A 26,673-nucleotide genomic window follows, 5' to 3' on the forward strand; every position below is an offset into this window, starting at 1 on the left:
TTATTTCTGAGATGTGGAATGATGGACAATTTTTGTTTTCTTCCTTTTACCTGTTCTTCCCTTCCCTCCTCCCCCAACATTTCCAACAGTGAACATATTGCTTTTGCAATACAATATTTTTAAATCCTCTCCTTTGGTGCTCTCATTCCAAGTCACTTCCTCCCCAAGTGACTCACCCATAGCCACTCTTGGATGGTGTTGGCTCGCCCCCTTTTTATCTTTCTGGGGGATGCACAGCAGCTATTGTGGCCTTGTCTCTGTGACTCTGGAAAGTGTGGGGAGTGGAGCCACAGCTGTGCACTTCAACTTTTGGCAGCTAACCAATCGTCTGTGTTCTTAACAACAACAATACTTTTGTGTTGAGCTTGCACCAAAAGTACCAATAATTGATATCAGAAAATGTTTTTAGGCTGTGTGTGTGTGTGTGTGTGTGTGTGTATTGAAAAAATCAGAGTGGAGGTGAAAGGAGTAGATGTTTTGCCCGAATACCTTTTTGATCATGACCCAAAAGAAAAAATTGGTATTACATTTTGATGTAGTACTTATACAATACTTACACATAATTGATCGAATCTTTCACGTAGCATTCTTCTGTTACTGTTGCTGTTACTATATAGAAATATTTTGCTATTTCTATTCCATTCGTTTATTTTTTTAAAAAACGCTGGCAGCATCACACCAAATTGATTTCCCAAATCACTAATACGTTGCATTCTGCAGCTTAAAAGTCATTGTTTCCATAGCCATTGGTTAGATTGATTAACGGGAAATTCATCACAAAGTCATTTGGGTGGAGCTGGGTATCCCAGGCTGGGGTCTCCATGACACAGGAACAGGGTGAGTGGCCCCATTTCAAAGTATAGTGCTCAGTGACTTGGTTTGGGTCTTACTGGTATCTAAAGAAGTTGGAATGAAGGCAAGAGTCAAAGTCAAGCCTTGTGAGTGGGAGGAAGGCTTGGCTGTAATACTGAGACTCCAGGCAGTAATAAGAGGACAAGAGCTGAAGGCCTGGGCCAGGTTAAGGACTCTAGCCAGTCAGGGTGCAGTGCAACACTAGGAGAAGGAGAAAAAGGCCGAGGAATAAGCTGGGGAGAGGAAGGAGGGAGCACAACAGCAAATGAATGCGGGATCTTTGACAGCAGAACTCATTGAGGGACCCACATGGTGGTACCTGAGGCTATTGAACATATCCATACACTTCCATGATTGACTGGGGACTTGAGTATGTTGCTGAGGACATCAGTGACTTCAGCCTGGTGAGGCTAAGGAAAAGTAGGGACTGACAGTTTCTAATTTGCATCTTTAGAGATAGTCTGCTGTTACAGGATTAAAATACTTCCGGGTGATGGTTCCAACTGCAAGCTTTCTTTTTCCCTTTTATTATATTCTAATCCACGTGCAAAAGAAGGGGGGACAATTTAAACTCAATTTGGCCCACTCAATTCTTTCTGACTCCAGTTGTATGTACGGCTAATGGAAATAGCCCATATTTTCTAAAGAGCTTAACCACAAGGAGGTTGGGAAACTCACATAAACAGAAAAGAATGCATTTCAGAAAACAAATCAGAATGAGATTTGGAGTTCTTATTTTGCTCCTACTCTTTCCATATTAGATCGTTGGAAATAACTGAACATTAGTAATCTGAGAGCATTGCCAGGTTCCATGCAAAGTCCTGCACTGGGAACACCTACTGAGTGCAATGGCACAAAAATTTCTTGACTTATTCCCATGTTCCAAACACTGGAGAGAGGATAGGAGAACAAAAATAAGAAAGAAACTCTGCATCTGCCTTCAGCAGTGATCTTCTGGGACTAGTAGTGAGGACTGGTGGCTTTCTCTCCCCATGGTCTCGTGAGCCCTTCTCCAAAGCCAAGTCAGATGATAGTGTGGGAGGGCTTCGACCCTGGTTTTGAGTGGACCCAAGTATATGAAGTAAATCTTTAAGCAGAGAGCTCTGTAAGACTGTCTTCAAGCAGAATTCCTGAGAGACTACTTGAATTCCAAATTTTGCTGAGATTTATACTTGTGGGGCAGAGGCACAAAAATTCCAAGAAGGAGCCTAGACGCTATGTATGATCCTGATACCAAGCTGGCCCATAGAAAAGTATTTAGGGGCTAGAACTGCATTTGGCGTAGAATTTAGCTGTGGCTACTGCTTTCTAGAACTCTCTGTGATTATAGTTTGCCCAACAACTCATGTTAAAAGCAAATGTGAAAAAGAAAAATCCACAGCAGAGTCCAATAGATCATTTTGTAGTACTGTTTATGTTTGGACTTAGAAGGAGTTTTTTATTTCTACCTTGCAGTTTTGGTAATAATGGCTGAGTGAGCCATACTACCTGAACATGCTATCTGGACTCTATAGCAAGGAGTTAAGGTCATTATACTCTTAAACAGACTAGCATGATAAATGAGATATCCTATACATCATAGGGTGGAGAGAAGCTGGAATTGGGGCCACTCTCTGCCATTTCCCCAACCAACACGTGGCTTCTGGTTATGACCAGGAGTCCACTTAGGTCCTCAGGATTGAGAGGAAGCCAAAGGTCTGAACAACCCTGGGTTGATTATCCTGAGAGTAGTCACTAGGGCAGTTTCCAAATCAGAAAATCTGTTTCTATGGGAGAAGGATGGGGGTCTGATTGAGGTCCCAGTGGTCAGGGGGGTAGGAAGTCCACCTGTGGGCAGTGATGGTGGTAAGGCAGGGAGAAGACTGTGGCACCAGGGGGGTAAGCCTCCTGCCACTGCCTTAAAAAAGATTTAGCAGTACCCCTAACAAGCTCACTTCCATGATGAAACCATAAGCAGCTAACACGGGGCTCCTTCCTTCTGCAAGGCATGGTTTGATCTTGGGGTAGGACAAAGCCTGCATATGTGGGTCAAAAAGGCTCAGTACTAGAGTAGAAGGAGTCCAAGGTGCAGATGCAGGTAACCCTCTATTCTCTTGCCCCTTTAGTATCTCAGACCCATAGGAATCCCAAGATAACCCAGAGAAGACAAACCAGTTTGGTTCCCACAATCGTAGGTTTTGTTTTTAACCTTTGATAAATGCTTAAGGAAGCATGCTATATACATCTCACATGTGGCTCAAAGGAGATATATTTTAGTCAAGGCTTATATAATTGTGTAAAGAATGATCACTTATGTATATGAAACAACAAACTTTAGCAGGGCCAGGGCAGCTGTTAGCAGAGATGGGATGGGAGAAGCAAGCCTGCCAACACCTCCCTGCCTCCAGATTTGTTGTAAAAGTCCATTTTACTTTCGTCTTCAGAAAATTCAGTGTCTGTCCATTAGCAAGAAAGTTTTTGATGGATCTAGACTTTTCTCAACACTTAAGGTTATTTTTTGTATCTTCCCCTTTATCTAGCATCAGCAAATCAGGTGAATACCAAAACTGTATAAATGCTACATGTCAGTCAGATGGAAGAATAGTGACGATGAAATGTTTTAAGGCAGAAGAAAGTGTGAATTGTCACTGAGTGACCCTGTTTAATAAGTAAAGGAATGCAAATTGATTTGTGGCTGTGTAATAGAGCCAATCCTTGAGAATAAAGGAATAGTAATTCAAAAAGGATTTACTTCAAACTCCTGCTCCTTAAGCAGCAAGTCTTAAATAGTCTCCGAATTCTAGTTCAAGCTCCTATTTCACCGACACTCTACCTCTCCTCCCAGTATAATTTCCTTACTGCAGAATTTCTCTAGTGAGGAGGAAATTGGTCATGGGTTGGAGGAGGTATGGGGAGTCCTCTCTAATCATTGGCCATCTTACCCTACCCCTCAGTAACCAAAATTTCAGAGTTTAATTGTCCTGGTTTTATGGACCAAAAACAGCATTGCATTTCATAAGTGGGCACAGATGGCCAGGGTTCAAGGAAATCTCTTGATTGCAATATAAAGGGGTGTAGAATTCTGGATTGGACTCTGGCTTACAGCCAGTCTGTGTTGCCTCTTCTGAGGCACCTGGACAGTGTTGGGCCATGTCTGCCAGACCCTCACCCTGGTCCCCCAGGGCCAGAGCGTCTACCCATGGCTGAAGGACCAGTCTGTGAGACTTGAAATATGCAAGCGAATCCTGTCCAGGAGGATGACTGAGTCCTAATCAAAGATGATGTCTAAAGCCTTGAAAGCCCAGAGTTAGGATGTGCAGTTCTGGTGGGCTCCTGGGAGACTCCAGCTGCCATTCAGCTAAGAGATCTGCTGGTGGTGATTAGGTCACCAAGGAGCTATGCTCTAGAATTATTGAGAAGGCTTCTTAGTTCACATAGGGTCATGGAATTGGCTGGAGCCAAATGAGTTTGTCCAAGCCAACGCGGAAGAGGTGGTGTCCATGTGGCAGAAGATCAGGAGGCTTCCATGAGCAATAGAGGCTTCTCCTCTCCATGTTCTTTTTTCACTTAACAAACAGGTAGAGGCTCAGTAGACAAATTTGTTTAAAACTGATTGCAACCCAATACCAGAAGATACTGACGGAGAGCTGTACAAGGAGTTCTGAGAGCATGAGACAGGGACAGTGAGTCCTGTCTGTGCTGGTCAGAAGCAATGGGGAGAGACTGAGCTGAGTCTTGAATGGGCGGGGTTTGCCAGTGTGGACAATGAGTGTCCCAAGCAGATGAAATGGGTATGAAGGCTGAGCTAGCGGAACTGAGAAGGGTTGCTTTTGACAGGAGCGTCCCTGCCCCTTCTCCCTTGTCTTTTCTGTGTCTCCCCAGCTCCTCACCCCTCCTCTGTGGGCTCTATGGTGCTGTCGCATGACACTGCTTGCTCTTCCCAAACGCAGCCTGCCCTGGCGTACTTCACTGGTTTACGCAGAGGGTGCTCTTTCTCCTCTTGTCTTCCTCACAAGTCTCTACCTGCCCTTCAAGATCCAGATTAAAGACTATCCCCCCTCAGAGCCTGCAGAGGCATAGCAAGCCACTCCCTTTTCTTTATCCCAAAAGCACACACCTCACCTGCAGCACTTGCCATGACATGTCGCATCTTACTTCTTCTGTCTTCCACAACCCCACTCTGGGTTCCTGAAGGAAGTACTGTTTCTTATTCATCCCTGTACCCCGGGCAGCTAGAGTAGTGCTGGGAAGTGAGTTATTTTTCTAGTTAATAAGAACTATGAAATCCCTGGTATAATTTTCCCATGGCTGATTATGCCAAATACTGTCCCAAATTAACCAAAGTAAGGTTCAGGGTTAGCACATGAAAATATAATTAATATGTCTTACATGTGGAAGGATCCAGGACTGAATCCCTGTCTTTCAACTCCTTGTACAGTGCCCTTTATAAAATTTTAGAATGATCTACGTTCTGCACAAAAAAACAAAAGATAATATAATGAAAATCCATGAGTTCTCCACATAAAATGAGCAAATGTTAACACATTTTCATATTTTTTAAGAAATAAGAATCTAGTTTTTTTGTGTGTGTGAATATATTTACAGAAATTAACTACTGATGGATATTCAGGTGGTTTATAATTTTTTTTCTCTAACAAACAATGTAACAATGAACATCACTCTAAGAAATGCTTGTGCACATTCCCTTGTTTGTATGAGAAGGATAAACCTAGAAGCAGAGTTAGTTGCTGGTCATAGGAAATGTTTGTCTTCAACCTCATTAGGGATCGTCAAATTGCTCTCCAAAGTAATTCCAGTTTCTGTATCTACCAGCAATGAATAAGCCATGTTCTCATCAACACTTAGTATTGTCAGACATTTTAATTTTTGCCAACTGGAAGGATATGAAGTGGTATTACAAAATTGTTTAGGTAAGCATTTCTATGTTTACTAGAAGAGCTGAATATTTTTTCATATGCTGATTTACCATTTTTCAAGGGATTGCCTGTTCTGATCCTTTGTCATTTTAATATTTACAGGCACTAATTATTTACATATTCTGGACACTAATCTTTTGCCTTCTATATTTGTTGAGAACATCTCTCATTCTTTTCTTTTAACTTGATTATGGTATCTTTTTGTCATTCAGAAGTTTAGGCATTTCAGGTAGTCAAAATTATCCTTTTCTTGAGAAACAATTCCTATTTTCCAAATCTGTGTTAAGAAACCCTTCACTGCCCTAAGGATGTAAAATCTTCTATAATTCGTCCAACAGATTTAAAGTTGTGTTTTTCCCATTAGTTTTTTTAACATATCTAGGGTTACATTTGGTATAAGATCACAATCAGATATTTTTTTTAGTTAGAAATCCAATTGTTACATTATCATCTGTGGAAGCGTTTATTCTCCCTCCTCAGTACAAATCATCTCTTTCACTACACAGCCAGATCTGGCATTGTTATAGTCGAGATTCGCAGGGCCGCAGGACAGAGAGACAGAGTCCCTGAGGCTGTAATTATCAAAAGGAGTTTTATTGTCTAGCTCAAGCTAGGGTCCGAGCCCCCAGAGTGCCAGCGCAGTGGCCTCTTCTTTGGGCAGGGACCTCCCCTTGTGTGCTAGTGACCCTTTTATACCCAAGCTGTTTACATGCTGATCATGCATCCACCCCCATAGTGACTCTTACTTCATCCTGCCCCTGATAGGCTCCAACCTATTCCGGGTCCTAGCTAAGAGACTCTGGTTTCCACGTTCTTTGTCTTTCTCCTCTGCATCCCATAATGTACCCATAATGCCTTGCGGTTAGCAAGCAAGCAGTAAACAGAAGCTGGAAAGTGTCCGTTGTCCTAATTGCCCAGTATCTTACAGCATAGGCTGAGGTTTGGGCTCCCTATTCTACCCCATTGACTCTACTGTTACATCATGTATGTAGGGTCATTACATCTGGTAGGGCAAGCTTTGTGGCTTTGTTCATCCTTTTCAGAATTGCCTTGATTACTTTTAGACCTTTAATCTTTATTTCATTTTTAAAATCAGTTTTTAAGTTTCACAAAAATATCCTTTCAGAATTTTTCCAAGAATTAAAGTTAATAGATTAACTTGGGGAAAATGAGACATCCTTTTGACGCAGAGCCTGTAATTGTACCACCACAACACATTGTGTCACTTTTGTTTGGGTTGGACAAATGTATCATTTCTGGATATGGAACAGAGAAAAGTAAATTCTCCTGACAGAGATAGAATACACCCAACCAGAATGAGAATTCTTAGGATTATTGTTTCATGAAAAAGAAGGCAAAAAGATTTTCTTGAATATCTATAAAATGGTTGGACACGAGAAACTGTAGCAAAAAATAACTCACTAGAGGTTAAAATTGTAAATGAGTGCATAAAAAAAAGTAATCAGAAACAAGTGGAAAATGTTTGCAGTACAAAATGTCAGAGTAGACGAAGCAAACTGCAAGCTCAGCAATGATTAGAATGGTAGGCAGAAATGTAGAACTCTGCAAGGGGGGAGGCATTAGGGCTCCAGTAAAGAGTGGATTCAAATAGAAAAAAAACTGCTAGAACCCACTGCGATGCTCTGAGTGTGAGCACGATGGAGAATATTTACAAGCTGAATTGAAGCAGTAGGAAATGATACCAGTGGCACAAGTCAAACTTGGGAAATAAAGAAGCCCTTTCCAAGTCTAAAATCCTGTGATTTCATATATGCTAAGGAAACAGTTTTCTTCTTTTGTTAGTAAGAAAACTCCTTTTTAATATAATGAAAGGCTGTATAGTTTTTTTTGTTTGCTTATGAATATGACTAATTACATTAGATTTCCTTAAATGTTGAACTATCAGTACCTTCCTGAAATAAAGTCCACCAATTAGTTACTATTCTATTGAATTTCTGCTGGATTAGTTTAGCTAATATTTTATTTAGAGATTTTTGCATCTATATTTACAAATAAAGGTGGACTCTTTGGCTGCAGGGGGGTGGATTGTTTATCTTTGTCTGTTTGTGCTACTTTCATTTGAATGAATTTTAAAAGTTTTTCTTCCCTAATCAGAGAAATAATTTAGATAGCACAAAAATAACTGTTTCTTAAAAGATCTGAAACTCACCTGTGAATCTCTTTGGGCCCAGGATTTACTTTTTTCCCAGTGTGTGGGTGTGTGGGGTGGGGCAAATTCTTTAACAGTAATTTTAAGAACTCTAACAGAAAGTCTAAAATGCCTTTTGAACAATTTCTAAAGTTATGGAAGTTTCAGGTAATAAGCCCAGCTAATGGATAAGTCAAATGTAAAATAATGGAGTGTGAAGAAAAATCATACAAGGTAAAGACACATGAATACCTGAGTCAAGCAATGTCTGCTTTTGTTTTCCCAGATCAGGAAGTGTGCTGCACCACTGGAATGAAATCTATTACTTTGTGGAACAGTTGGCTCATAAATTCATCAGGTGAGAAACACGATGCATTTGCTTCACTTATAGTTCTCTGCTGTGAATAAAACCAACCTGTGTTTGCTATTCTATTAATTACTAACTATTTTGGGGATGCTTTTTCACAGGGTGGACTCTCAGATCTTCAATGAGAGAATGTTTATTTTGTTTTAACCTTTGCCATACATTAAAGTGACTTTGGGCTTTATGTTTTCAGGAGAAGCCAGATTTGGTTATAAGACCAAAATATTTAACATTCCCTTCCTTTGTTGAGTAATATATTCTTACAAAAGGGTCATGAACATTTTTCTTACACAGTGCATCACTCTGGGGCAACTGGCACATTCTAGCTGGACTTGTGCACAGGGTGTGTAGGGTGTAGGATGACCAACTCATCCCCCTTTGCCCAGAACTTTCCCAGTGTTAGCACTGAAAGTCTTACATCCTGGGAACCCTCCTTAGTCCTGAGCAGTGATCGTTATTCGCTCTAGCTATGTGTTCTATGAGGCAGAATCCTCTGAGCATTCTCAACACCACTTTCCCAGGCAAGGCAACATGCTTTTGAAAATAGCCACTGCAAATATTATGGGAGTCCTAGAGATGCTACTGTCCAGTAAGTACGGACACTCACTGGTAAAGGAAGAGAGGTCATTTCACTCTCTCTGTGTACAGCCTCCATGGAGCAACACAACCATGACAGCTTCCATGAATGTGCTTGAGGCAGGTCATCAAGGTCTTTGTAAAATTGGTTTGATCATTGTAAATTCTAACACAGCTCCATTTCCTGCTGGATGGCCTCCATGGAGTCTCCCAGTAGATAAGAGTGACCATAAGTTCTTCTCCGAGTAAGGTTCTTCATCTCAGAATACAGCTTGTCCTCTGAGTCCTGGGTAGTGACAGACATGTTCCCTTCAATTCAGTTATTGGTCTCAGCACAAACCTCCCTGCATAATTAGAGGGGAAGGGTTAGGAGGTGACCTGTCTGCAGTGCCAAAAATTGGAAGCTGCAGCAGGAAGCATCTAAACCTAGATGATTGGAAAAAACAGATAGTGAGAGGAGAGAGGGGAGAAAAAAAGTACTGGGAAAAGAGAGAAACAAATACATAGGTGGTGTTAAAAAAATATTTAAGAGAATCATAGAAACTTGGACTTGAAAGGAAGAACTTCCCAACCTATCCTAGGAGGCATTCAGTAACCCTCGACTTGAATAGCTCTGCTAAGTGCTGCCTTTTGAGGCAAACAGTCCAGTAGTTGGACAGTTCCAGTTTTCAGAAAAGTCTTTTTGTCATTGAGCCAAAACATCCTTCCCTGCACTCTCATCTTTTGGTCCTTTGGAGTGATATAAAACAAATCTGCCTCCACACCCTTAATGGTATCTGCTCTGTCTCTATTTGCTCTTCTCGTGTTCTGTTCCCTCTGAAGCAGAGGAGTCAAATGGAATAGACTTTGAAGTCAAGCAGATGTGGGTTTGAATCCAAGCTCCGTTGTGCAACCATAGCAATGTATTTACCTTGGCTGAACTCTAGTTTACACGTAAGACTCCTAAGAGAAAACACGTGCAAACCAACTAGCCCAGAACCCAGCTTAGAGTGGGCACATAGCGGCTCTCTTCCCCAGCTCCCACAGCAATTCCAGACTCTCCCTATCTCAGAATCAAAGAAAGTTGGAGGCAGGGGCAAGGGAGGGGACCAAGAGAGAATGCTTAATCCAGTGCCCTTGCTTTATAGATGAAGAAACTGAGGGCCAGAGAAGTTGACATGGCTTGATCCAGACCACAAAGCATTTTCCTCTAGTTCTCTCCTCTGGCCCTCCTTGGCTGTTGACCCCCTCAAAGTGTGGAACCAAGACATTATTGTCACGCACTCTCCATGAGGCCGGGCCTGTATTCTGTAGGCTGTCACAGCCCAAGTGACCATAACAATGCCAGACGCATAGTACATACTCAGTCAATATTTTTGAATAAGTGAATGAATGGATGATATCTATTCATTTATTTATTTATTTTAACAAAGAGCCTAAGGTAGCTGGGACTGCAGGGAGTCAACAATAGTGGCTAATGCCAGAACATGTATATCATTTCTAATCCTTGATATTTCAAGTAATTTTATTTGTCTTTATTCTGACTTCATCCTATTTTCCTAATTATGATTCCAATTCTTCACCACTTTCCTCAAGTCTTCAACCTACACTTCACACTCATCACTGTCAGCAAGGAACCTCGCCTCCTACTTTGTCAAGAATCCAGAGAGTAGCAGACAAGAGTTCAAGTTTCAATCTACTCCTGAAAGATGCATGTATGTCCTACCCACCAGTCTCTGAGATCCAAATATCCCTCCTGTGTAAGGCCAGCCTCTCCATTTTAGTCCCATTTTATCCCATTGTCTCCAGTCTCCTCTTCGTTCTCTCTTGTATTTTCCTCTACTTTTCCCCTGGCTCCTTCCTCACAGTCTACAGACATAAACTAGTCTCTCTTGTCCCTTGTCCCAGAAAAACAACATGACAATCATTCTCTCAGTCATTTCTTCCTATAAATACTATGCTATTTCTTCTCTGGTTCCTCCCTCACATATCTATAAAGACTCTCTCCATGCATATCCTTACTTCTCATTCATTCCTTAATCCACTGCCATCTGGCCTTCTTCCCACCTTCCACCTGCTCGTTCTCACCAAGGTCACTAAGGGATGTCCTAGAGTAGTGGTCCCAACCTTTGTGGCACCAGGGACATTTCATGGAAGAAAATTTTTCCATGGATGGAGGTTGGGGGGAGGGATGGTTTCAGGATGATTCAGGCTCATTACATTTATTGTACATTCAAACCTCTCTGCTAATGATAATCTCTATTTGCAGGTGCTCCCCAGGGCCAGCATCACCGCCTCAGCTCCACCTCACATCATCAGGCATTAGATTCTCATAAGAAGCGACCTACGTCCCTCACATTTGTAGTTTACAGTAGGGTTCAAGCTCTTATGAGAACCTAATGCCGAGGCTGATCTGGCGGGAGACAGAGCTTATGCGGTGATGGGAGCTATGGGAAGCGGCTGTAAATACAAATGAAAGTTTGCTTGTTGCCCAGCACGCACGTCCTGCTGTGTGGCCTGGTTCCTGAGGGGTTTGGGGGCCGCAATCCTACAGAACAAATCGAGGGAGCACCTTGCAGTCTGTGTATGCTGGATATAGTGGCTTCATTAGATGCAGATTTACCCTTTCTTGGAACTCTCCTCCACTGGCTCTGGGTCTTATTCATCTCAGCCCCATCAGCCAGCCTTTTCTACAGCAGTGTTGGCTCTGCATTTGGCTCGCTTCCCCTCTCATGGCTGGCACACTCTCTGAACAGCCTTGCCCACACATCAGTATGCTAATGATGCCCACATTATGCCTCCAGCCAAGACTCATATGCTGATGGCCTCTTGGAGACCTAAATTTCTCACATTTCAATTCTTTCCAGAGCTAAACTCAATAGAAGGGCAGCAGGGAAGCAGTATAATACAGTGGTTAAGAGCCCAAGTTCTAGAATCAGAACACTTGGTTTCAAGCCCCAGGTCTGCCACTCGCCCACTGTGTAACCTTGGGGAAACTGATTCATCTTTCAGGGCCCCAATTTCCTTTTGTGGAAAATAGGAATAATAATATTACAATATCAATCTCATAAAGTTCTTCCAAGACTAATGAGATAATACATCCAAATCACTTATGATAGTGCTTCGCACATAGTAAGACCTTGATAAGGGTTGCCATTATTATATTACTATGTCATTATGATTAATATTATTATCATTTAGGACACCGTGTCCTGCTGCCCAGGCACTGATAAGGTAGTATAGTAACAGGCAGCACAATGTCATGGACAGAGAACCAAGGTCTGTTTTAAGAGACCAATATTCAATTTACCAGGTATTGCCTGGACTCCTACCAAATATTAAATGCCATGTTAAGGGCTTCCAAAGATGTATCAGACCTATGGTAATAAATGTAGGCTTTATTCACAGACAGTAGGAGCTATTGAAAGTTTTATAGCAGATAAACGGCAAGCTCTGATTTATCTTGTAGGAGCAAGACAGCAGCTACAAAACAATTGCAGTAGTCAGACAACTGAGGTGAGGTCCTAACCTAAGAGATGGGAAGGGGGACAGGTTTGAGAAACATGGGAAGTGGTTGGGAGCCAGATCAGGTGTGGGAAGTTACTGCATTGTGAAGTAATAGGTTGATGCCACCATGGGTGAATAAGTTGACCCCACAGGAAGGCTGAATTCCATTGCTGAATGTGCTTCAGTCAGATAGTCTGTCTCGCATGCTGAGAAATGTGTTTGGTCCTCTGAGAGTGGTTCAGTCTCCTAGAGTGTGAGTTTTACATTAACAAGGCTCCTGAGCTATGCCACATAAAACCACACCCATTTATGTATTAATGAGAAGTATAACTGCCAACTGGAATAGATATTCCTGTGCCCAGTCAGCACATTCTTTCCTTATAGGATAATCTCCTTGGGAAGCCAAGAAGAAAGTAAAAGTTGATGGTGACCCCTCTTTCGGATCAAAGGAGTTTGTTGTATGATGTTACTGGCTGGTGACATCAAGCTGCAACAGTCTGTGACACTCTCTTTATGATAGAATGCACCAGGCTACTCTGGAGACACTGTCAAATTTTGTCTCTTGGGGGCCCCTTTTATAGACACCATGTAGACTGGTCCCCTCTTAGGGAAATACTTCTGCAAATAGAACACAGGGCAACAATGAATTTTATCTTTCTTACTTGTAATCCAAATCAGAAGCAGCCTCAGGAAGACACAGCAGGTCCTCTTTTCAGATCACAGCTTCACATCAGTGCTGGCTACTAAACACTTTAACACCAGCCTTGGAGGCCCCCTGGGGGTGTGGGTGTTTAGCTCTGGCGGCCGTGACAGAAAGGGGAGAACAGGGAGGAAGTCTGGAAGTAAATGGCATGCCACAGTCTTTCTGTCTGCTTTAATTGAGTTTCTTTCCTTTCCAGCCCACAGCTAAGAATGTCCTTTATTGTCTTCTCTACTCGAGGAACAACCTTAATGAAACTGACAGAAGACAGGTAAGGATATTTCTCATCCCTGACATTCAGAAGTCCACCTCTTCCCAAGTAACCCTGAGACCTAGTGCCAGCCTTAATCTGTCAATCATTTTAATTTAGTAGTTCCCTCTTTTAACCTAAGCCTTTAACTTTGCACATGGGCCTTCTGCTAGTTTATTTTGCAGTGACTTTCTAGCGAATTTCTGGATGTTGTCAAATTTTATAAATGACAAAATCACATTAAGATAAATCTTACATTTGATTGGTGACTCAGCTAACTTGAAACAAAAATGTTAGCAGACCAAATTTTGGGGAGACTACATTTTCTTTTATTTAAATTAGGTTTATTTTGTGGATTAAGTTTTCAGAGATATAATAAGTACACTGTAAGAGAGGTAAGAGCTTGACCTATTATCATTCACAGTTACCCAGGAAGGGAATAGAAAGGGAGGGTTTACAGTACCACAAAATAAAAGGAAATTTGAATCCGGTGTACAAGAATGTTGTTGACATAAAAGGAGTAGTTAGACCTAGCTTAACAAAAATATTATTTTGGGTTTTACCACATTTTACTTGCAGATGAAAACTAGTGATAACAAAGACATGCTGTTTATTCATAGTTAGGTTGGCATACAGGGAGCAGAGAGGACAATTTGCCCTCATTGATGACACTGCACACTTTTTAAAAAGTGATATCATCTGTGTGAGGAAGCGCCATGGGGGACACATGGGATTATTGGCAGACTTACATATGACACGTTGGAAAAAGAAAAGGGGAAGGATGAGTTCAAAGAGGGCAGGAGGACTTTATTCTATAACATTTTTATAGAAATGAGAAAGGACTGATAGGATGGAATAAAGTTTCTGGCTCAAATCAGCAAATCTGAGCTAGTCTCCATTTTTCTCCCTGCCTCTGTTTCCCATCTATAAAAAAAGAGTGTTCTGTACCATGTAGAAGTTTTCAAATCCTGTTCCTCCTTCAAACGTGTCTATTATATGCACACAAGTCATTTGAGATGCACAAAAACCACATTAAAAAAACGGGAGTTTCTGATTCTTTATGTGCAGAAAGAGAAACTGAGGCTCTATTACCTTCCATGGCTTCTGGGAAGTTGGGGAGGGCAGAGGGGGTCAGGGACTTATAAACACTATCAGAAGGCCCACTTTGGTTTGTTATGCTTGTTGAAATTAGTCATCTGCTGAATCTACTTGGAATCTAATGTTTTTGTGCCTTAGCTTCACTACTGCTATTTCCCATACTAAATAGAAGGCACAGGCTAAAATCCCTGATTGCTAGAAGCAGCATTTAGTACGGGTCAAATGTGCATCAAACAATAGGCAGAAATGCCTTGCTAAACGCTGTGTGGGCTTCATTCATATGGTGACAGCTTGGCCCAGGTCAGCTGGCAAAGCACAGTGCGGCTCAGTGACACGTCCCAACCTTATCAGCCTCTGGAAGAAATGTGGGCTGGGGCTCTCTCTCTGAAATACTTTCTCAGGAGACTGGCTAAGAAAATCAGCCTTTCTCAGATCTTCCAAGCTAATACTGTTTCTGAAATATATGACTCAGTGTTTTAGTTGGGCACAGAAATTTCCATTGTTCTCTAGGTATTTCATTCAATATTCACACTATCCTTATAAGACAGTAAAAGATCCATTAATATACCCATATAATATTTGAGGAAACTCACAGAATTAAGAAACAGTTGTTCAAAAGTAAGACATGAATTAGCAAGGACTATTTCAACAGCAGCAAAAGGTTTTGGCTAAATCAAAAGAAACAAGATCAAAGATGTACCGTTGACCCTTGAACAATGTGGTTTTGAATACACTTATATGTGGATTTTTTTCACCCAAATGCTCATTGAAAATACAGTATTTGTGGGATGCAAAACCTGCCTAAATGGAGTACCAACTTTTCATGTAGGCAGTTCCACAGGGCCTGCTGTGAGATTTGAGTCTGTGTGGATTTTGGTGTATGTGGGGATCCTGGAACCGATCTCTCAGGTATACTGAGGGACAACTGTATTTGCATCCAGTTCTTAGGCTCAGATACTCAGGGGAAAACTGTGAGAAGGTTGAATAAATAGAACGAAAAATAAATACAGCATGTTAAAATATAGTAAAGAAACTACAATTAGAATAACATCGGTTTATGAGTATTTTTTATCTGCTAAGCACTTTACATATAATCTTTTACTTATCTTCATATAACCATTGTTACTCCATTTTCTAATGAGAACTGTGTGGTCATTTGAATACGTGTGTTAAATGGAATGTGCTGCTTTTCTCTAACTACTTTCAAGATATCTTCCTTTTCAGTTCCTAGCAGTTTGATTATGATGTGTGTGGGCAAGATTTTCTTTGAGTTTACCCTAGTCTGGCTTTGCTGAGCTTCTTGAATCTATAAATGTATGTCTTTCACCAAATTTGGGGAGTTTGAATTATTTCTCCAGTATTTTTTCTGCACTATTCATTTTTTCCTCTCCTTCTTGAGCTTCAATGACACATGTTAGACTTTTTGGTCTTCTTCCACATGTCCCCGAAGTTCCATTCATTTCTTTTTCAATCCTTCTCTCTGTTTGTCAGAATGGATAATTCCTATTGATCTTTCTGTCTCTTTATTCTGTCATCTGTATTCTGCTGCTGAGCTCATCCACTTAATTTTTTATTACAGATATTTTGTATTTTAGTTCTAAAACTTTCATTTGGTTCTTTGTAAACTTTTGTTTCTTACTGAGAATTCCTATTATGCTTTCGGCATTTTAAATGCATTTACTATTACCTCATGGAGAATAGTTGTTATAGTATAACTACTTTCAAGTCTGTGTTATAATTCCAGTGTCTGAGAATTGGCATCTTCATTGTCTTTTCTCTTGAGAATCAATCACATTTTCTAGGTGCTTTGTATGTCGAGTCATTTAAAAGCATATCCTAAAAATTTTGAATTTTATGTTGTTTAAACTCTGGATCGTATTCAAATCCTCTGGAAAATATTGGGTTGTTTTTTTTTTTATTATTTGTTTGCTTCAGCAAGCAGTCACCCTGGTTAGGTTCAGACCACAAGTTCTGTCTCTTCGGTAGGTGGTGGTTTCAATGTCAGTTCAATTTTCAAAGACTTTGCTAAACTCCTTTGGATCTGTCTAAAATCCAGAGCTTCACATGTGCAGTTCAGGGATGAGCCTGGAACTTACATGACTTTCTACACAGAATAAAGGGATCCCCTTCTCCCCCCTGTCATCTCCAGGATTCTCCTCACACCATTTGGCCCACTGAAGTCCTCCTTTTCAAGTCCTCTAGCAAGGAAAAAGGAGTTTATCTTGGAGTTTTGGTCACTCACACTGCTGCCTCAAAGTTCTCCACTGAGGCCATCCTGGGGCCTCAAGCCAAAAGTAATAAAAGAGAAATAAAAATGGGGATTCTGCCAACATACTTTGAACCACAGGGACCCCCTTTCCAGAAGTTCCTAGAAATATGGGAATTTTCTTGGCCAGGAGTGGGGAACCTTTTCATGTTGGAAGGCCACATTAATTTAGCTGTAATCAAATAAGCCCACATTCAAGAAACTTCAATTAGATACACTTACAAATGTACCTATTTTGTAAAAATCTAACTCCTATGTACTTAATAATTTCAAAAAATGAAAACTATTTGCTAATTTTAAAATTAACTAACCGTTTAGTGACTATGTTGTATCTGCTTTTTGTTGGAAAGCATTTGAATATTTGGTTGCAGCAGGGAGGTCTGCAGCTTTCAGTTGATCCTCTAGATGGGTATCAGTCATTTGTGACCTTAAGGGCATCTTGATTTGGGTCAGGTAGGAGAATGTAGAGTCACAGCAATAAGTCGTTGAAAAGCAACAAAGCATTTTATGAGCATGTTACCGAAGGAATGGGTATTCTACTGCATTTTTTCAAATTTTAATTCGATCTTTCTTAGCATCAAACAAAGACTTTAAAATGTCATCTACTGAGAGCTCAATCAATTCCATCTGTAGTTCTTTAGGTGCGTTGGTGCTATCAGCTAGGTGAGGCTGAAATGCTAATTTGAGTGTGATGTCATGATTCTCAAAGTCAGTGAAACTTTCATTTTATTCTTCAATTAATGTCTGTACAGCTGCATATTCTTCAAATGATTGGCATATATTATCCTGCTCATCGTGACCTTTGCTACCTGGAGAAAATGTTCATATGAATTTTCCTTTTGAAGGAGTGTTTTGAAAAAAGATAGCTTAGATTTTTTGCTACATATCATATATAGACTTAGGTTTACCTTGCAAAGAAATATTCAAGTCATTTTGATATGACATGATATCACACAGAAATGCTGCATTCCTATAGAAATCTAATGTCAATAATTCACATTGCTGATTCTGGTCTTCATAAAATTTAACCATCTGTTCTCACAGAGATAAAATTTTGACTAATACCTGTCCCTGCGATAGCCAATGCACTTTAGAATGATATGGCATATCCACACTGAATACCTCATATTCCAACTTTAGCATGTTACGAAACTGACAATGCTGTGTTGCATTTGCATGAGTATCATTAACAATACTTATAACTTGTTGCAAAGTGTCACTTAAAATAGTAGCTTTAGGGCAGAGATTTTGCTGATGCAAGATACAAAGAAAAGAAATGAGAGCATCTAAATCTGCTAATATTTTTTTATCAGTGCAATAAACCCTTCATGTTTTCCTGACATGAAAGGTGCATCGTCTGTACATACACTCACTAAATTTACCAAATTCAGTCCAACTTCACGATATTTACCTTGAAAGTTGGTGAAGATATCTATTGCCCATGTTTTGTTCACAAGAGTCCCCAAAGCAAGTAACTCTTAGTAGCAAAGAAAATCTTCTGTTATGACCCAAATGAAATATAAAACTGCCGCTGAATCAATGTCTGTTGATTCATCCAAAGCGGCTGAATAATACATATTTTCCTTTTGAAGTGTTGCATGAAGTTGTTAAGTTGAAGGCTAATTCATGCTGCCGATCAGGTATGGGTCTCCTTGAAAGAGGCAGTTGTTTGTATTTTGAAACGTTATCAGGGTCTCAGCATCCTATAACTTCGACAAAGCATTCTTTCGTAATTTCTACATCACTGAATGGCTTCCCCTTTTCCTGAGTATATAAGCTACTTTATAAGTTGCTCCAGTGGCATTATTTCCAGTTATTATTGCTGCTTGAAAGATTTGTCTTTGTTTTTGCTTGTCATCTTTTAATTTCTGCAATACAGTCTCTCATGCCTCTGCCTCTAATTTAAAATATTTATGGTCCTTATGAGTGTTATAATGTTGATGAGCATTGAATCTCTTTAATGTTGATATTGCAGTATCACAAAGCAAGCAAATCATCTTCTTTTTAGCAGAAAGAAGATAATATTGCAATTCTCAATCCTCATTTAAAAAATCTGTTTTCTTCCTTCAGCATTCTCTTGATCTTCTTTGACATGATGGGCTGTGAAACAGACAGAATTAAAAAGTACTGCTAAGCAGTGCCACTATTCACAAATTCCACTTCAGACAGAAACACAGTGCATCATTGTCAAAAGCTGATAACAGACTGGCATACTAGACTCCCATAAACTCTCACCGGCCAGCCTCATGCAGTAGTTGCTCTAGTCAGATGGGGGAAGTTAGAACTAAATCAAGAGCATAGTAGCCATCAGTTTAGTCCTTACGGCTTGCTAATGTTCTAATTGTGCCCGTCAGTCTGGGAGGATTATTTTGTTGAAACTTATTTTATTCTTTGGTATTTTAAATATGTTCATTTTAAAAATAAAATTAAAAGATAAAAGATAGACAAAATGTATTAATAAAAATAAAAGAATTTGTTCTGTAACATTTGGATTCAGTCAAAAGGCCGCCCTTAAGGACCTAGAAAGCGACAAGAGGTTCCCCACCCATATTCTTGTCCTTTAGGTGACATCCCAGGCCTCTGTCATGTGACTAAGATCCACCCTCGGGTTAAAACCATGAGGAAAAAGAGAAGGAAAAATCTAGAATTCACCATGGTATGGGTTCGTTTCTCCAGGTTTTAACTTTCCTCCCTAATCCACCCGCTTTTTTTTCTTTTCAGAGGCTCCACTTGATTGCTTTTTCATTTTATCCAAAGTTTTTTGTTTTAATCGGCAAGATACAGTACTCTATCTTGGCTGCTGTTATGTCAGTTTTACAGATAAGGACACTGAGGTTCAAAGAGTTTAGATAACTTGCTGAGATCAAATAACTAGTAATGGGCAGAACTAGTATTCTGATTCTGGATTCAAAATTTGGTCCAATGCTTGCACTTTGCAATTATATCATGTTGTTCTTCCAAGATTTCTTAGCTTCATCAGTTTAAACAATTGACAAATTGTAATAAATTTTCTGCTCACTTCATTAGTATAATAGAGTCTATAATGTCAATTTAAGTACTACTTAGAATAATACTATAGAATAATAAGATTCCTTGAAAACTCCAAGGATAGTCTTGCTCCCAACATTAATTAAAATACTTTAAATGTGTCATCATTTGGAAATGAGATCATGTCAAGGAAGTCCAACTATTCATTTAAAAGAAATCAGGAATAGATGTTCAATTTAATCAAATTCATTTTTGTCATCTATTAAGATGGTCTTATTTTTTCTTTTACCTACTAGTACAGTGAAATTCATTAAGAACATTGGATCATTTCTGTATTTCTGGTTATACTGGTTATAATAGATTCTTGAATATATATCTGAATTCTATTTTCTGTATATTATTCAGAAATTTAGTATCCCTATTCATAATTGTGGTGGGTTGCCATTGTCCTTTTTATGACTACTTTTACTTATAATATTTTTAATTCTTTTTTTTTCACTTAAATCAATACTTTTAGAATTTATTGTGTTGTAAAGTATAAGGCTAATGTCTAGCATTTTTATCCCTACCTGATTAGCCAGTTTTTCCAAAACCATTGTGGAATAATCTTTTACCAACAACTTGAAAAGTTAAGTTTTTTGATAGACTTAGGTCCATTACTAAGTTTCTATTCTGTTGCTCTTCCATTCTGTTTTTATGTCTGTTTCTATGTTTGCACCACATTGTTTTAATTAGTTTTAAAATCTAGAGGACCAATCCCTCCTCATTTTTAATCTTAGGCAAAAATCTCCTTGGTTCTTACTGGATTTTTCCAACCATGTACATTTTAAATAATTTTTTATGCTCCAAAATGTCCTTTGGATTTTCATTTGAATTGTATGAAAAGTACAAATTAAACTTAGCAACAATGACATGGCACTTTTACTGTGCTCATTTTCTTATTTAAAAATGTATCGCTTCTCTTTTATGTGCCTCAGTAGAATTTTAGTCTTTTCTTTAGGTTAGTTTCATGCAGTGTTTGCTAACTTAATTCCCACGCATTTTAAAGGTTTTTTTTCCATTGTAAATGAAATGTTTTTCTGTTGTATTTTCTAAATTGTTATTGTTCACTGTAGACCATTGAACCTGTAGTTTGTGGCCCATGGACTTCTAGTGAACTTTATAAAATGACTTACAAAAATGCATACATATGTCAGTGGGTTTTCTATACAAGAGAACATGTAGTTTGTGTTAGAAGAAGTCTTCTAATGTCTGCCCCCCTCCAAAGAAAAAGCTTAAAAAATATTGGTTTGGGGGAAAACAATAGCTTTCTAATAGGTTTTGTAGATTTATTTCTTATTCTACCATTTTAATGAAACATTGTATTAGTTCTAATACTTTTCCTGTTAATTTTGGAGTGGTTTTATAATAAGATGATTATAGTATTTGTAATTAATGATAAGTTCTGTCCTCTTTTCTAACATTTATAGTTATTATGTCTTTCCGTGTGTCTTTTTACATTGGCAAAAACTTTCAGGCTTGAATTCCCAGTGGGGTTTCATAATTATGTGCTTTATTGGATGTTGACTTCATAGAGATATTTTATCTACTGTGTTAAAGAAGAAGTCTTCAATGCAAGTTTATTAAAAAAAATTTTTATCTGAAATAGTTAAGCTTCATTAAATATTCTTTTGCCATATCAAAGTAAGTATATCTCTTCTATTTCCCTTGACCTCTCAATGTAAACATTTTAAATCAAAAAATTTCCTAACAAAAAACCAACCTTGCATTCCTGGATTAAATTGTATTTATCATGGTTTGCTGTTTTTTATTATATTTCTGGATTTAATTTAATATAATCTGGGGGGATATTACTTATCAATATTTAATATTGAGAATATTCTGGGGTTTATTTCATATGATCATTGTCAGGTTGGAGGTAAAAGGATTGTGCGGGCTTGGAAAAATGAGTTGGCAGTCATTCCATATGCTACAGAATAGCTTAACATAGAAAATATGTTTGTTCAAGGTTTAATAGAACTCAGAGGAAAATTACCTAGGCCTAAATCATTATTAAAGTTCTTTGACAGTTATCTCAGCTTTTTTTGTGTGTTATTGTTTTAATCATGTCTTCTTTTTTCTACCTTGAGAAATGGTAGAAATTACCAATGTATTGGTATTTTAAATGTATCACATACCTTTTTTAATTTTCAAAATCTCTTCTGTATCTTTGGTTATATCCCTGTCCTACATTTGTATAAAACTATTTTTTAAATCTTATTTCCCCATTCAAATTGCCTAATGATTTGTTTCTTGAATTTATTCATCTAGTTTATTGTTTTTATTTTATGATTCATTATTTTATTCTTTTATAATTAGTTCCTTTTTCCTGCTTCTTATATTGCATCTTTTTCTGGCTTCTAAGATGAAACTTATTCACTATATTTTATTCTTTTTTCCATAATAATAAAAACTATTAATAATCTGATTTATACTTTAAATCTGATAATGGTTGTTGAGTTTCATACATTCTGGCATGGCCTATTCTTTTTAATTTCTAAATAGTTTAGTTATAATTTTATCTTTGATTTAGGATGATTTGGAAAAGTGATTCACAATTTCCATATACCCTTTCTCAATTTCTAGAGTCATTGCATTTTTTCTGAAAATGTGGTTTATGTAATTTCTATTTTTTAACTTATTAATTTTCATTGATGGATTCTTACTTCCCCACCATACAATTATCTATGTGTGATAAAAACCACTTGTACTCCCCAAATCTATTGAAATAAAAAAATTTTATTTATCTTCTCTGGATGTTAGAAAATATGTGTACTTTAAGGAGTAAAAGATTGTATATAAGAAATCTATTGATTAAATTTTTAAAATATTTTATATCTTTCTTTACTTGATCTGAGAAGATAGACATTTAATTATTTTTCTACCATGACTTTTATTTGAATTTCCAATATATTGCTTTATAATTTACACCATATTGCATAGCTTATATATATTTTCATTATGAAGTATACTTCTAATCAATATAAAATAATCTTTTTGTCCCCTTTAATGCTTTTCGTTTTATATCCTTTGTCCAAAATGAATGTTATTAAACTTGAATTTTATTTGCATTGTCCTGATATATCTTTGCCCATTCAGTTTTTTACCCTTATTTGATATTTTGTTTAATTTTCCAATGAGTTGAAAAGTATAATTTCCTTTGCATTCTAATGACAATTGCCATTGAATTTCATTTGCCCTTATTTAAATAATATCTATCAATTCTCCTTGCTGAATTGTTTAAGGAAATATCTGCATTATATTTCTTAAAGATGTCAACAATAATTTAAACTCACTGTAAGATTTACTGATTTCATTGAATATATATGAATGCACATGCCACACACACTTCCTTCCAGTACTTAGAGTTTGTATTATATACTTTTAATTTTTCAGTTTGCTGAGTCTTTTTAGGTTAAGGTTTTCCTAAAGGGTATGTGAATATTAAGCTTTCTAAGTCTCTACTTATCTGAGAATTTCTTTCCATTCACCTCTAGGTAAATATTTCAATTGAATATAAAGTTCTTATATCTTGACTATTATTTCCCCTAAATTTTCTAAAGGTAATGACACATAATTAATATGCATGTATTAGAGAAACTAGAGATGTCAATTTAATATGTTTCTCCTGTGCGGGTAGCCTGTTTTCTCCTCCTGGCTGCTTGTAGAACTTTTTTCCCTTATCTTATGTATATAAGATAAAAATATATATATATGATAAATATGTATATATTTAGTGTCAACAGAATATATTTAGGTATAAGACCTGTCATTAATTTTGTATAGTGCTTTGTATAGTATTTGAACCAGTCAGCTTAAAACGTTTTTCTTCTATTATTCTTTTAATGATTACTTTTTTCTGTCTGTTCATTAGATTCTTGAATCTATCTAACATCTCTTCTATATTCTAAGTATAATTTTTTAATCTCTCTGTCATTTCTCCTTGAGGTCTAGAAGAATTTTTCTGTAATCACCAATCTAAGTTTTTTATTTTATTTTTTTGGCTCTGTTTTTGTAGTAGCCAACTTACTTTTCACTAATTCCATTATATTTTTTAACCAATCTTTCATCCTTATGAATACTTCCCTGTTCCTAAATTTTTCCATGCAGATGTGTGTGCGAGAAAGAGAGAGACTGTGCTATTATTTTAGAGATGAAATGTCTTCATTATAAATATGAATTAGAATTTATTATATGCATTCCCCTGTTTGTTATATGAATTTATTTCAAATGGGGATATTCTCTCGAATTCCTAAAATTGGTCTTCTTCCCAACTGCTGAGACTTTTCCTGAGTATAGTGACTTAAAAAGGAGCCAGCTAGATTTTTTAGTACTGGGATTTGGAGTGAGCTCTATTAGAGATCATGCAAGATTTTTGCTGAAAATGTTATGATCTCAAGCTTAAGAAAATGGGAAAGTATATACATAGTGTAATTTTTTTCCTAGACAGAGAGACCCAACAGTAAGGGGAAAGCTGAAGCCAAAGGAAAATGGTCAGGTGTAGATGTTGGATCACTGTTAAGAACTTCTCCCCTGAACTTGGCTTTTCTTCTTGTGATCTGGGATCCCAGGATGGTGGGTCCTTTCCTCATTCTGGTCTCAGCAGCTCCATGTCATGCAGGAATTCTAAGTTTATGGTATGAATATGGCACCCTTACCTAATTTCCAGTAGTGAAAAAATATTTTCTCTATTATACTAGTTTAGCTATTTCGACAGCAATTTGGAAAGGGAAATGAGAGTTAAAATGTGTAGACCAAAATCACCATCTTTGACTGGAAATTTCACCTTTCTTCCAAACTTTGCAAGATTAGAAATCAAAGCATAACAAAACAACTACGGGTCAAAGAATTATTATAGCTTATCCAACCCACTGACCTCATTCACTGCTGAGGAAAATGATTCCCAGAGAGAATTAATTATTTGCTGAAATTAATTTATGTGCTCAGTGGCAGCACAATATTTTTTTAACTCACGGAATTAAAATTTTAAATCAGTGATTTTTCTATTACATTACACAGCTACCCAGTACACACTGCTTCTGTATGTATGCTGCTCTTTTGTTTCTTGTCTCTGGAATATTCAAATGGAGGCCACCACCAATATATATGTGCATACATATGTACATGTCTTTGTATTTATATATAATCTTTTATTAAGGGCTCATTATGTACCAATAGCTGATAATAATTTCCTCATATATAATAAGAGAAAATAATAGTTTTATTTGTTTAAAATCTATTTAATAGGGTTGTTGTGAGAATTACATTATTTATTGTATGTATTATTATAGATGGAGGTACTGAGGCTGAGAAGGCTCAATGCTACTCTCATATAAAGGTTTAGGAACCTGAATTTAACCCAGGAAGCATAGCCTGAGTGTCCATGTTCTTAATTACTACACTATAGGATTTCCCACGGTTTTACTATCATGTACAGTTTTAAATTTAAAATACATCAAAGCATACACAATTCACCACCCCAACCCATTTCTACTTCTTCAGAAAACAGTTTCGTGAAAGCCTGTGCCCTCTACACATTTCTCTTCATGGACTTTTGAAAACTGAAACTTGGAAATACTCACAAAGAGGTAAAGAGGTAGCATCAGCATTTCACAGATGGGGTTAAGAGGTTAAGTATCTTGCTTATTGCTTAAGAAGGTGGAGTGAAAGCCAAGAACTCTTGGCTCAAACTGCTGAGTGGAAACCAAGAGACCACACTTCTCTCTGCCTCTCAGTCATCCTTTGGTTTGGTTGAGAGTGTGGTTTTGCCATTAGTGTCACAGGGGAAAATGACATATTCTGAACACATCACTTGATTCCTGGAGCAGAATGATTACAGACTGCCATTACCAAGAGACGTAGTTCTAAAATCCTTTTCTAAATTTAAAAACAACGACTGAGAAAAAAAGAGTCTTCAGACATTTAGTGCTTGAAAAGTACTTGGATTTATTCCATTTCGAGGTATTGTTCATTTACTTGTGAGAGGGCTTGGTGGCATAATTAAAACAAATGACAAGGGAATGGGGCACTTTTTTATTCTCTTGTCCTGTTGATTGAGAGACATCGTGTGGTCTGAGTCCATGGGCAAGTTACTTACCTCTCTGTGCCTCTGTTTCTTTATCTGCAAAATGAAGAGAACTGTTGGAAGGATTAATGAGGCAGGCCTATAGTAAGTGCTCAATAAACATTAGTTGTTACTATTGTGGTTGTTTTTAGGGGTTTTGATAAACAACTAAGAATCCTCATGAGCAAACCCCACCTCACATCATTACAGCATGTCCAACAGTAATTCAAAGAGTGAGTCCTCAGCTCTCACTGGCGCACATCCTTCTGTGGCGTCATTAACAGTTGGCCACTCTATCCCTACATAGAAGGATATGAGTAGAAAATACTGTCTATAAAAATTATTTTCAAACATATTTTAAAAATGTGGGTTTTTTGGTCTAATGGTTCTAGCAACACCTCTTCCAGAGAAGAGCACACAGGCAGTGTCTTTAGAGGAGGTTTGCCTAAGCACTCCCCATGTTGAATCTTAACAATGGTAAAGGAACCCACCTTGGAACAATACAGCAGGTCTGGGAACAGATTGATTTGTGAGAGTAGTGTGGTCCAGTGCTTCTCAAACTCTTCCTCTGGAGTACCCCTGTTACCTGTAACTAACTTTCTTCTGCAGGTAAAAGGATACTCCTGAGGTCCTGCGGTATAGCTTGAAGTGGTTCATTGAAAGCAAGAAGTTTCTTCAGAGTTCTTTCATCTTAAAAATGCATGTGCATTTGTATTCTAGTACATAATATAATCCCACAATTCTATTATACATAATATTATATAAAAATCATGTTGAGTTCATTCTCAAATTTTGGAATATAATTTATGCTCTAGAAAAAATATTGTTTGTCTCTTGTGTTTTTGTAAAATGTATACTTTTACATAGCAAGTTTGTATTTAATAGAGAAAATATAGACTTCGTACCAGGACCCAGTCTGGCTTCC

The 26,673-nt window shown here is 37.9% G+C and overlaps 1 protein-coding gene across 2 annotated transcripts in view; it reads left to right on the plus strand.

The window, feature by feature from the left end:
• ANTXR1 (ANTXR cell adhesion molecule 1) overlaps window positions 1-26,673 on the plus strand; it is a 230,633-nt gene that overhangs the window by 17,659 nt on the left and 186,301 nt on the right. For both annotated transcript variants that reach the window (XR_012918576.1, XM_012750117.2), the window contains exons 2-3: window positions 8,204-8,275; window positions 13,243-13,314. Coding sequence is in view for 1 of the 2 variants with exons in the window: in XM_012750117.2 (XP_012605571.1) it covers window positions 8,204-8,275; window positions 13,243-13,314 (144 nt within the window). In the remaining variant the exon portion in view is untranslated. The remainder of the gene's footprint in view (window positions 1-8,203; window positions 8,276-13,242; window positions 13,315-26,673) is intronic.

The sequence above is a fragment of the Microcebus murinus genome, chromosome 3, assembly GCF_040939455.1.
Source record: "Microcebus murinus isolate Inina chromosome 3, M.murinus_Inina_mat1.0, whole genome shotgun sequence".
Lineage (NCBI taxonomy): Eukaryota > Metazoa > Chordata > Mammalia > Primates > Cheirogaleidae > Microcebus > Microcebus murinus.